The 12,583-nt window shown below is 36.7% G+C and overlaps 1 protein-coding gene across 1 annotated transcript; it reads right to left on the bottom strand.

Moving 5' to 3' along the window:
• Window positions 1-404: 404 nt before the first annotated feature.
• On the bottom strand, window positions 405-12,158 carry LOC127636281 (mitochondrial outer membrane protein SLC25A46-like). The gene is made up of 8 exons (XM_052116732.1): window positions 11,705-12,158; window positions 9,988-10,030; window positions 9,801-9,858; window positions 8,820-8,897; window positions 7,229-7,329; window positions 6,855-6,911; window positions 6,476-6,533; window positions 405-2,775 (listed from the first exon to the last, which is right to left on the bottom strand). Exons 1-8 carry the CDS (start codon window positions 11,955-11,957, stop codon window positions 2,188-2,190), a joined length of 1,236 nt encoding a protein of 411 aa, XP_051972692.1. The 5' UTR covers window positions 11,958-12,158; the 3' UTR covers window positions 405-2,187.
• Window positions 12,159-12,583: the final 425 nt, after the last annotated feature.

Below are 12,583 nucleotides of genomic sequence, written 5' to 3'. Positions count from 1 at the left end.
TTTACAGTGAATTAAAAAATACAAAAATCACAGAATCGCTGAATTATCACTGACTATTTGAGTGAGATTTTCCATAAATGTTTTGTGCTTCCATATTCCTAAATTATATAAGATTATTTCATATCTAAATAAATGTTCCACAACAAGATATCCATTTCTTTGTTCATTACAAAACAAATGACTACAATATCATGTGTTGTGGCAAAAAACGATTAACCAACCAATTATCATTGCGTAAGAGACACTCTGACTCATAAGTCTTTTAAAATAATTTATTTTTGCAAGGACTCAGTCATTGCACAGGAATCAATCTGTGTCATGAGTGTGTGCGTCGTTATCAGGCAGGGCTGCCTTCTCTTATACATCCCCCCAAAGGTCTCTAACAGAAGCAGATCTTCCTCCCCCTTCACATTCCTTGGATACAGGGACTAGGCTACTAGGCCTGATTTACTAATAACCAGCCCAAACGTACCCCCCTGTACTAAATGGGCAGAGGTCCCCACTCAGCCTGGACTGAGGTATCTCGGTTCTCCTTTTCAGTCGTAAATACGGTCCCTTGTTCAAACATAAATTATCCAATGTCCTCTCCCTCTCCAGATCAGAAGACCAGGTGACATTCCTTTGCAATGAATGAGTCCTGAACAATGAGTATCAAAATTTCTACAACACATGCCAATAGTGAATTGTCAGTATCCCATATTCATGTACACAAACATATTATACATGCTATTTCTTACTCATGTTGGTTTCATTGATTGACTTGATTTACATTTGCCATTGCTGTTTGATGAAGAAGCAACTTGGAAGTAAACTATAGCAAGTGTAACAGATGAACATTATATGGCTATTGCCATTTGGATGGACTACTGAAAAAGTTCTAATTGCTTGAGAAAATACATTTGTGTATCTTTTGTGCAGCTCAATATGTGTGACACGAAGTTGCCTCTCAAAAAACTTCAGCCTGGACAAAATGAATCCCGTTCTATTGTTACTTGCATCATCTCTTTAATACATAAAAAATAAAACACAAAAATGCAGATCTATGTAGAAATGTAGAATTTTGTAGATCCATTTTTGATAGATATACGTGCCGGTCACTAAACATCTTAGGTATGTAATACTGTAGACAGAAACACCAATGCATTTAAAGATTAAACAAATGTAATGTCACTTTTTTACTTGGCCAGTGCTGCTAAAATGTTGATAGACTTTTACAGTATAAGCAAGACTTTAAGGAATGTGCCTATAGATATTGACTTTTTTTAACAACATACCATGAGAAATATTCACTGGAGTAGTTTAAAGAATGTGACACCCAGCCCCGGTCTCCCCTAAACCCTTTATACCTTTTCACAATGATGCCAGGCAAATAATAATAAGGTGTGTCTGCTTTACAGACAGACCAGTATTTTCATTGCCTTATTTTTTTTATTTTTTTTTAAACATACATCACTTACAAAGGAAATTCATGGAAAAAATAAAAACAGTTTTAGGACAAAAGCGATTTTAGACATTTATTTTAAAGCATGATGCCCAATAATTTATAACTTGATTTACTCACAAAATATCAGATGTTGATTCGTTTTACACATGCTTGTTTTGGTATATAATGGCTACCAATTCAAGGAACTGAATTTAAAATCTTTCATATAAAGTTAAATCTGGCAGGAAAAGACATTTTCACTGTTAAGACACACTGGCACTAAAGTGCAAATAATAATTTAATAACAAAATACAATTTCTACACATGTTGTAAGACTTGGCACAGGCCTTCAGCCAATGCTCCCCAAAGAACCACATTCACACACCACATTATGAGACAGTGTCCAGTGGCATGACTGAAACAGGGAGAGAACAGTATGGAAATAAAATTACAACGGTTGATGCTTCAGAAATATACCTGTTTTGCCGCTGGTGGTGGGGAAGTGAGGTGGGTTTGGGGCTCAATATATGAACAAATGTACTGTGTGAATATGGGAGCATAATGACTATTTTGCATGTGCATTTTGATAAAATAAGTCATGCAATTAAATAGACAACCAGTGCTTTATGAAACCCTCACATATCTGCAATTAGCAATTTGTATTAGGACACACTTTTTTGGAATGTCCAATTCAACCAAAAAAGGACCTTTGAATGAATTAGGAAGGAATCACTTCATCAGCAAAGCTTTCCGAATCTTTCCACTCAAGCATTCCGCAACAGTGTTGAATAGATCACCTTGGTGATCTGCAGCACTGTGGCATGCAGCGAATACTGCACGACGATGGAGCCGAAGCCCTTGTAGAAGCCCATGGTACCTTCTTCACGCCGAATGGCATTGATACAGTCCCTCATTCCTTCATATTGTGTGTTTATGGGCAACACCTCAAAACCCAGGTCAGTGTTGTCTATGATAGTGCGTGTCCCTTGAATATGCAGCCTGTGCAGCACTGTTTCCATAGGAAACAGCAGCACGTCTGCACACAGGCTGGCCGCAAAGCTGGCCATGAGCTCAGGGAAGTAGGCATCCAACATAGACTGGACTGTGTCCGTTACAGAGTTGGGGGACGAGTGCTTTGGGGAGCCGTTATTATGACGACGCAACAGGTAAAGCACCAACCTCTGCACGCTGGAACTGATGAGATAATGTAAGATTCCGTGGAGCACTGTAGGGAACACCAGGTTCCACAGGGGGAGGAGGCGCTTGCTGTGGGGCACACCCATGCCTATCACACGCCCAAGACCCTCTTTGACACAGTCTAGGATGCCAGGATTATCTCTGATTATTTCACTCTGGTGAGGGAACATCAAGAGGAATCACTAAATCATGTTTGGCTGAATCTCACAAAAACATGTCCAGGGCATATTTTTGGACAAGAAATATGCCCTGAAATAGAACATATATCTAAATATACTGTATATTTCATAATAAAAATGAAGCCTATTTTAGGACTGAGATTTGTTGCATTGCAATATTCTTTTCATGACAATTAAGCACACTTCACCCCAAAAGTCTCATTTCCATAACACATCCATGTGTTTCACATACAAAAGGTCTGTACCCCAGACCTTTTTACCTTCTATGGGTGACTGGATTTTTTCTTCTTATGCTCCAAAATTGTGGAACTCACTTTCAGCTGATATTAGAGAAGCACAGACTTTAGGTATATTTAAACCTGATGTTATAACACATTTTTTCAGGGCAGATTTTACTTATTTTTTTTCCTGATTTATTATGAACTGTTTTGATATTAATGTTTATATATACAGTATATAAGTATACAGTATAGGAATAAAATAGCATTCTGAGATGATATTCTTCTCACCACAGTTGTACAGAGTGGTTATCTAAGTTACTGTAGCGGCAGTTCTGCAGATGGAAACACCTTGTTGATGAGAGAGGTCAACAGAGAATGGCCAGAATGGTTCCAACTGACAAAGCCTACAGTAACTGAGATAACCACTCTGTACAATTATAGTGAGAAGAATAGTATCACAGAATCCTGTTCGGAGATGCGGGTTGGTGCTGTTTTGTCGGCACGAGGGGTCCCTGCACAATATTAGGCAGGTGATTTTAATGTTGTGGCTGATCGGTGTACATACACATACATACATACATACATACACACACACACACTACCAATCAAAGGTTTAGGGGCACTTACTCATTCTTATTTTTTTATTCACATTTTAGAATAATAGTAAAGTCATCACAACAATGGAATAAAAGATAGATGGAAATATGGTAATTATGTTGACAAATAAACAAAACAAACAAAAATAAAATTAATCAAAACTATGTTATATTTCAGGATCTTCAGAGTCCCTTTGCCTAGATTTTGCAGACATGTACTCAACATATTCTCAACCAACTTCTTGAGGTATCACCCTGGGATGCTTAAGGCATGCATTCAACTCCCCTCCCAAGCATGTTCTTGACATGCTTCATAAGATTCACCCAACAGGCTGAAAACAATATGCATTTGACTGATAAGGAGACAAAATCCTATGTGATTTCTCGGCCCTTGTAGCAATGCTGAGAATTCAACATACGAATTTGTGTTCTGACACATTTTAGAATGGAAATTGCACATATGCTTAATTTTACCAAAATTTGCAGATCTCTCTATGGTAAAGGATACTGTCAAATTAACACAACTAGCCTGAATTCATATAGCAGTCCAGGAAAATATATAGTTGTTATGGCAAACTTTCAGAGATAAAATTGCAATGGAAACTGACGCACTGGAGAGTTACCCAAAACCAGTTTACCACAAGATCAAATCAATATGTTTCCTGAGACACCAAATCAAAAGTGTCTTGTTGAGATGTGTTAGCACTCATTTAAACTATTATTAAAAGTGCACACAGAAATATATTCCTCATTGAATGATGCTGCATCATCACTGCCTCAAGGTGTCAGTTTAAGTCGCATAAAAATAATACCGAGTGCACCTTTAATACTTCATTATTACACAACAAATATGCAAGACTGCATTTTGTAATGTACATATATATTAGGGATGTCGATCAATTAACTTATCAACTTAATTTCATGTGCCGATTAATTATTGAAATTAATCTCACAACAATAATTATTTCGAAAGGCCCCAAATAAAGAATTTTGATTATAATAATTATAAATGTAACATAGAATATTTATTGAAATTCAGACAATTCAAATACATTACGTCATAAACATATTTTATGGAAACGGCCAACATACAAAAAGTATCTTTAAAAGTGAAAATATTGTCTGCTTTATTTCCATATCAATGAACATTAACCCTATTATTGGCCTAAATTCCATATTGGCTTTTGGAGGGTCTAACTAGTTTTCAGCTCCTCTAGTCACAAGCGCTGCGTTTTTTAGGACTATATGCCAAGCTAATTGTCGTTTAAAACTTTGAAAAACACGTCTCGAGATTCCAGGTTGGTCCAGATGTCTTTCAGCACAAAAGTGCATCAGTGGAAGGCTGTATGCTGCCTGCTCGTTGGTTTGGCGAGCCGTGTTGCACTGACTGCCCCCTACTGCATCTATGTGGTACATCAATCTTGATTAATTGTGTTAAATTAACAACGTTTAAATCAACAGCCCTAATAATACGTACTTTAAAGTCTTATTTTCCAATATATCTAAACATCCTTAATTTGTTTTTAATTTTACAAGCAAAACTGCATGATATATTAAGACTTGTTTCCAGAGATTATAGGTGTTTCTTGTCTTGTTACTAGTTTAACTGTTAGAGCATGGCAATTGCAATGCCAGGTTCATGGGTTCCTTTCCCAAGAAACACACAAACTGATAAAAAGAAAAGAGAAAACCTCATACCTCGCTTTGGATAAAAGCATCTGCCAAATGTGTAAATGTTAGGGATGTCACCCAGGGATATTTCGAAATTTGCAACATTGTTTTGGGTCCATATGATCATAAATGAAATGACCCGTCAAACATCATAATCTCTCCATCACTTGATTTTACCACCACAGCGCTTTTTTCTACACCGTTTATAGAGTTCACACAAGGCCTCTGAAGTGCTTAACGTGCTTGAATATAGCTTTTAGAAATGTAAGTACTTTAATACTTCAAGATAAAAAAAAAAAACAGGCTTGTTTTGATGAAGTGCTTGAGAATAAAATGGATTGTTGTCCATTGAAGACGAGGCGACTCCGCTTTTGACTAATGATATAATTTAATAATATCATCCTTTCTGTTCTTTACAGTCAGATGGTAAAAGGTAAAATAAATATTAATTTTAATCCCACACAGCATAGAACCACTAAAGAAACCTCTCGTTGATGATCCCTGAATCGGAACACAGTGAAATGCACGTTGAACCTCTTAGCGACGGTACCTTTTTAGTGTTTCTTATACAAATGAATACAAACTCAAGTGTTTTTACTTGTAAATCGTACACATTTTTATTTCAAACAGTGATAGCTCATACCATTATTATATATACCAATTCATGATATAATATTAATTAATATTATGTCGAATTTTAATAAGTTAAAATGTGATTACCATAATAATGACTAACAAATGATTAAAAAAATGAAATATTCACTTTCACACACTCTTTTCATGACAGGTTGTGTTCAGTTCTATTGCTTGTTCTGCACCTGATAAGCCTGAATGTATTTTTGAAAGCTTATTTGTTTGTGATCTTTTCTTATAGAGAAATGTATATGAGCAATTCTTATTATTTAATGTCTGAGCATTTATATTGTGTATTAAAGAAATTGATTATGAGAAATTATCATATGTATTCTGCACTTTTTTTTTTCTTCAGAAAATACAAACAGTTCTGTAATTCTTTGTAATTTAAGTGTTATTATAAAGAATTGAGATTACATCGATAACAAGGGATCGTCCCATCCCTTGTAAATGTAGATTTCCTTACTCGTTAAGCATAAACCGCTCTAAATGTATCATTTTTTTCCATATATTCAAACCAGTGTTCATTTAGTGTATGGGAATTTGTTCACTTACCTGTACAGTCTCTATGAGACTGGCTGAGTAAAACGGCATTGCAACCACATATGTCAAACTGGAAAAAGACATGATTTGAAAAGATGAAAGGACTGAATAAGAGATAAGGAGGAGACAGATAATTTAAATGTCAACCATATGGAATTCACTTTCCACATTCTTTGCGAGAGTTTATTTTTTTTTTACAAATAATTACCTGCAAATTACGCTTAGTCAGATTCTTTTTGAAAAAGTTCCTAGATAACGAAAATTTCGATGTCAAATATGACTCATAATAGACACAAGATAAACAACATGCAGTTGACGGCATTTTCCAAAAATACTACTGAATTTACTTGAATAGCATTATTAACTACATTAGGAAAAGGTTTGCGCTTACCCTTTGAGTACTAGATGTCCTACAACTTGTTTAGGGTTCCACTTGTGTGATAACTCCCTGTGAACGTTCATGACAAGGTTAGACATGAGAAACACTTGAAAGAACACATCAATGATGACTGATCAAATTGAAATCCTAAAAAGCTACATGCTGCCAAAAACCCATCATTTATTACAATATTCAATTTTAAAGATAAAGATCTAGAGATATACAACTTCTATGTTATATAGATAACACCACTCACTGTGACTAATACAGGACATAGGTAATAGTCTTTTGTAAAACCAAACTAACTGAATCCATTTGAAATAAGTAGTAACTAATCCTTAAAGGACGTTTTTAGGGCACTTATAAGAAATGGTATATTTCTATACCTTGGTAATGGGGTGCATTCACTAATGATGCCTTCTGTACCAAGGGTGACTCCCTGTACCACAAATGTGCTGCCCATTCCTTTCCATAAAGCCTTTGGCCCCTGTAAGTGAGTATGCAAATACAATACCAAAATTATTTTTGTATAAGATGCTTTAATTTGTTCCCAGAAGAGTCGAAGCTGTTATGGTAAATGGTCTGCACTCATTTAGCAACTTTTTTAACCTTAGAGGTTACCAAATCGCTTTACACTGTGTCCCATTCACCCAATCACACCCACACTCATACACCGATGACGGAATAGCTGCCATGCAAGGCACTAGCCTGCCATTGGGAGCAACTTGGGGTTCAGTATCTTGCCCAAAGACACTTCGGCATGTGGGCCGGTATAACAGCAAAGAAAGGAATTAATTGCCATGCTATTAAAATTTTATTTTCAAACACAACAAGCGCATCAGTGACACACTGTCGAGCCACTGTCGGTGTCCAACAAAAATGACTGGAACAGCCAAACTTGTTACTTGAAAGAGGGTGTCATACTTTTGACCATTTGGTTTATTTTAAAGGGGTCATGACATGGTTTTTTTTATTGTATTATTATGTTCCCTTAGGTGCAATTATAGTATTAATATATTTTCTTTTAAGAAAAACTTTTAAAATCTAGTGATTTATGACCTTTTCCCACCCTGTTTCTCATCCTCTGATTCAAACAGTCTGTTTTGGGGGCGTTTTCCATTTAAGACTTCAGTGTTAACGCCCACTGTTATGATTGGCTAACGTCAGTGCCTATGTATCAATTATTGACGCCTCCAGCCAGAACAATATGCAAGTAAACTAAGTAAAAACACTGTGATTATTCATAATGAATGAAATTGCGCTTTAAAAAGTAGTTTAAAGTTTAAAATAGATTACTTACAGTTTGCGTCGTCGTTGTTCCCAGAATAGTCGGCACGGACTTATCTTTGAGCAACAGTTTTCTGGCAAAGCCAGCATCATATTGAGATTTGTTCTCAAAACAGTCATCCTTAAAATGTACAGAACAAACGCTTAAGTTAACACTGCCGTGACTGGGTCGTCCGCAAAAAATAAACTGCATCCATTTTTCCCTGACGCCTGGATCTTTCGGCAGCTTATTCAGAGGTTTTGTTTGACCACAGCCAGGAACAGCACATCTGTGTGGCATCGTAATTTTCCTGTGCACAAGTAGTCTCTGTCAGAGCTCGCTGTCCATCGACTGAACACTTGTGAGGCGCACGGCGATACTGAAATGAGCGTAGTCTTGCGCTTAAAGCGTAGTTATCTTGTGCTGGAGGCGGTCATATGCAAACGCTGTTACGTCACTTCTTACCGACACGTCACTTCTAACCATGAATCCAGAACGAGCTGTATTTTGAGCTTGATTAAATAAATGATTCGTTTAGAATGGGGAGGCCGTCTTAAAATATTAAACTTGCAGGACGTTTTAATGATACAAAGACCTCTTATATACCAAAAGATCAAGGCAAATTTGGTTTCTCATGTCATGACCCCTTTAAAGGTCATACTTCATGATTTAACTTCCTGGACTTTTATAAAAGGAATTATATGCATTACCTGAGTTTTAGTGACATTGTACATCACGCTGATGGCAGTCAATGGTGACAAGTGGTAACACCTGGCATGGTAATTCACCTGAAACACACAGTACACTTGATTAAACCCTGATTATGTTGCAGGATTAGACCAAAAATAATGTGATTTGAAAAAAAAAAAAAAAGAGAGAGTATGATTCAACTACAGTGCTGTGAAAAAGTATTTACCCCCTTTCTGATTTCTTCAATTTTTTTGTTTGTATTTTTCATACTATAAAATAAAACAAAGGCAATCTGAGTAAATAAAATATACAGTTCAGTTTTATAGAAGCAAAAAAGTTATCCAACTCGTATATCACCCATGTGAAAAACTAACTGCCCCCTTAAACTTAATAGCTGGTTGTGCCACCTTTAGCAGCAACAACTGCAACCAAACACTTCAGATAACTGGATTTCAGTCTTTCACAACGCTGTGGGGGAATTTTGGCCCACTCTTCTCTGCAGAACTGCTTTAGTTCAGCCACATTGGAGGGTTTTTGAGCATGAACTGCCCATTTAACGTCCTGCCACAGCATCTCAATTGGGTTAAAGTCAGGACTTCGACTAGGCCACTCCAAAATGTACAATTTGCTTCTTTTGAGCCATTCAGAGGTGGACTTATTCCGATGCTTCGTATCATTGTCTTGCTGCATAATCCAGTTGCTCTTGAGCTTCAACTCACGTACTGTTGACCGGACGTTCTCTTTTAGGATTTTCTGGTAGAGAGCAGAATTCATGTTTCCCTCAATTATTGCAAGTCATCCTGAAGTAGCAAACATCCCCACACCATCACAGTACCACCACCATGCCTGACCATAGGTATGATGTTCTTTTTATGGAATTCTGTGTTTGAATTATGCCAAATATCTAGTGTACAAATTGCAATTTCTATGCTGTACTGCACTAATGTATTTAGACAGACAAAACAGTGTTTAGGTTTTGAGTGTTCAAAATCTGGGTTTACCTGACACTGACGCCGAAACACGATGCAGGGGTGGGCCAGGACATTTTCTGTGAAGAGGCTAATTGAAACATCAGAAAATTATTATAAATTTACCAACATTCCTTCTTATAGCTGAAGCTTACTATACTCTAAATAAAACTTTACTGACAGCAGCTGCTTAGGCAGTGAATATTTGGGTTTTTGTTACCTAGCAAGACCTATCCCGAACCCAGCAAATCTGTTCAGTTGCTCTGAAAGAAATAATTAAGGACAGTAAACTTAAAACAGGAAATATTTTCAATAGGATTGTGGTTCTGATTAAATATTTACTTTATAAAGGTCTCTGGGTGCAACATGTAACAACACTTCAGGATTTAATGTTGAAGAAGAATTACATATGCACAACAATAAATGTGTATTGCAACAAATGTAAGCAAAGGTTCTATGTCATTTGCTTCATACCCTGTTAAATTCACTTTATGCAATACAGAAATATTAAAATGTCTGTATCCGATTAGCTGGCACCTCAATTATATTTGTGGAGCACTTTGCTTGATTAATTTTGTACTTGGAAAAAAAAAAATCTATTTGAATGTTTTAAGTGCCATTACTAGACATCCAACCACCATATAAAATTGAGTTGATACCATAGACTGGTGTGCTGCATATTGAAGTCCCAACATGGCATTTAAAGGAATAGTTCGGCCAAAAACTAAAATTCTCTCACCATTTACTCATTCCATCCCAGATGTGTATGACTTTCTTAAAAAGAAAAAAGAAAGATTTTTAGAAGGATATTTCAGCTCTGTAGGTCCATACAATGTAAGTGAATGGTGACCAGAACTAGTTTGAAGCGCCAAAAAGCACATAAAGGCAGCATAAAAGAAATCCATGAGACGCCAGAATTTTACTCCATAATCCATCTAATTGGTTTTAGGTGTGAACAGACCAAAATATAACCCCTTTTTCACTGTACATCTTGCCATAGCAGTATCTAAGCACCATCATGATTTTAAGCTTGATTACACTTCCTAGTGCTTGGCATAAACGCAGAGCGCTAGATGGCGCAAGCATGTCTAATCAACCTGTTGTTATATTGTGGTCTATTTTCATCCAAAGATTGACTGGATCGCTTCAGAAGACATTGATTAAACCAGTGGAGTCTTATGGACAACATTTATACTACCTTTCTGTGCTTTTTGGAGCTTCAAAGTTTTGATCACTATTCACTTGCATTGTATGGACCTTCAGAGCTGAAATATTCTTCTGAAAATCTGCATTTGTGTTCTGCTGAAGAAAGTTAGTTGTACACATCTGGGATGGCATGAGGGTGATTAAATGATGAGAATATTTACATTTTTGAGTGTACTATCCCTTTAACATATGTTTTGTATAGGTATATATATATATATATATAATTTTTGGGTGTAATATTGCTCTTAATACTGTTTTTGATTGTGCTATATGAATAGGTGAGCATACATGTGTTCCAGTTTGATACTACCACTTTAATTAAGACACTTTCTGTTTTTTGGTTTGTTTAAACAATGTTCCAATATGTCACCCACCTCACAGTATTTACTAATTCAATCAAAGTTCTCCTTACAGTTTAGTATTTCACGAAAGATTTGCGAATCGTTTTGAAAGAATCATTAATAAAAGACCTATTCAAAAGAACGAGTCGATTAGAAGGCGAATCGGACATCATCAGCAAGAGATGGGAGGAGTGACAGTACTTTCGTTTATGTCAAATTTACAGCGAGACCGCAAGGGCGGGTCGAGTGACTTAATGAGCTCATGACTGTCTCTCATGTACAGTGTCAGACACTACTCAAATATGTCGTTGTTCAGATAGTATTGCTGTTAACAACAACAACAACACATCACTGCATGCAAACTGATGATAAACTGCAGTCAAATCTCACCGGACGGTGGAGCCGCTGACTGCGCTTCGTCCGCAGCTCCAGGCGGGGCAGGTGGCGTCTCAAATTGCGGTGTACGATCGCCGAAATGCAGGTTTCTGCTGCCAGGTATATCCGGAGGTGTGGTGACCCAGTGCTGGAGATCGGCACTGGACGAATTATTGAATGACCTGCCCGAATATCCCCCGCTGAATGACGGGTAGTCTCTGCCCGTATAACCCAAACCATCGAAGCTGTCAGGCCGACGAGAATTCATGGTGGAGAAACGCGGGGAACACAACACTGAAATTAGAAAATATCTCTGTCTGACTCCCTACGACTCAAAACCTCGTGATGTGATACGAATTCATTGAAAATTTTGTGAATGTAAATTTCGAGTAAGAATTTATGGTTGACCGAGGCTGTGTGCAGGCTAGTGCTTTAGCAAAACAATCCAACAACACCCGGTTAAATTACTTTTGCCCGGCCCAGTTGACACATTCACTTCCGCTTTTGAATATGGCATTATGGGATATGTAGTCCAGCTGCGTCTATTCGTTTAGAAATCCTGTATCAGTTGCAAAATATTGTGTGTCTTTACCAAATATTCTTGTAATGTAATAGAATACAATTAATATATTTTTTTAATGCAAGTCTTGCTAAAATATAATCTTGCTTAAAGGGATAGTTTTTTAAATTATTTAAATTATTTCATAATTTACTCTCCCTCATGTCATTCTAAACATGTATGAACACAAGAGTAGAAATGTTGATTTTTCTATTTCTTTAACGCAATGCAAGTGAATGGTGAATGACAATATCAGTCCTTAACATTCTGCCAAACATATCCTTTTATTTTGTTCCACGAAACAAAAAAAGTCAAGCAGATTTGGAACAACATAA

This window comes from Xyrauchen texanus, chromosome 4, assembly GCF_025860055.1.
Source record: "Xyrauchen texanus isolate HMW12.3.18 chromosome 4, RBS_HiC_50CHRs, whole genome shotgun sequence".
Classification (NCBI taxonomy): Eukaryota; Metazoa; Chordata; class Actinopteri; order Cypriniformes; family Catostomidae; genus Xyrauchen; species Xyrauchen texanus.
Note: the sequence above shows the minus strand (reverse complement) of the source record. Positions and strands in the feature narration are given on the sequence as shown.

What these genes read in the sequence shown, in the direction of transcription:
- LOC127636281 (XM_052116732.1), bottom strand. Translation starts at nt 11,957, where the DNA reads ATGAATTCTCGTCGGCCTGACAGCTTCGATGGTTTGGGTTATACGGGC. An exon ending in TTCGGGATAGGTCTTGCTAG is followed by an intron (nt 9,859 to 9,987) that starts GTAACAAAAACC and finishes TGTTTCAATTAG; the next exon opens with CCTCTTCACAGAAAATGTCC. An exon ending in GGACATCTAGTACTCAAAGG is followed by an intron (nt 6,534 to 6,854) that starts GTAAGCGCAAAC and finishes GTCTTTTTCCAG; the next exon opens with TTTGACATATGTGGTTGCAA.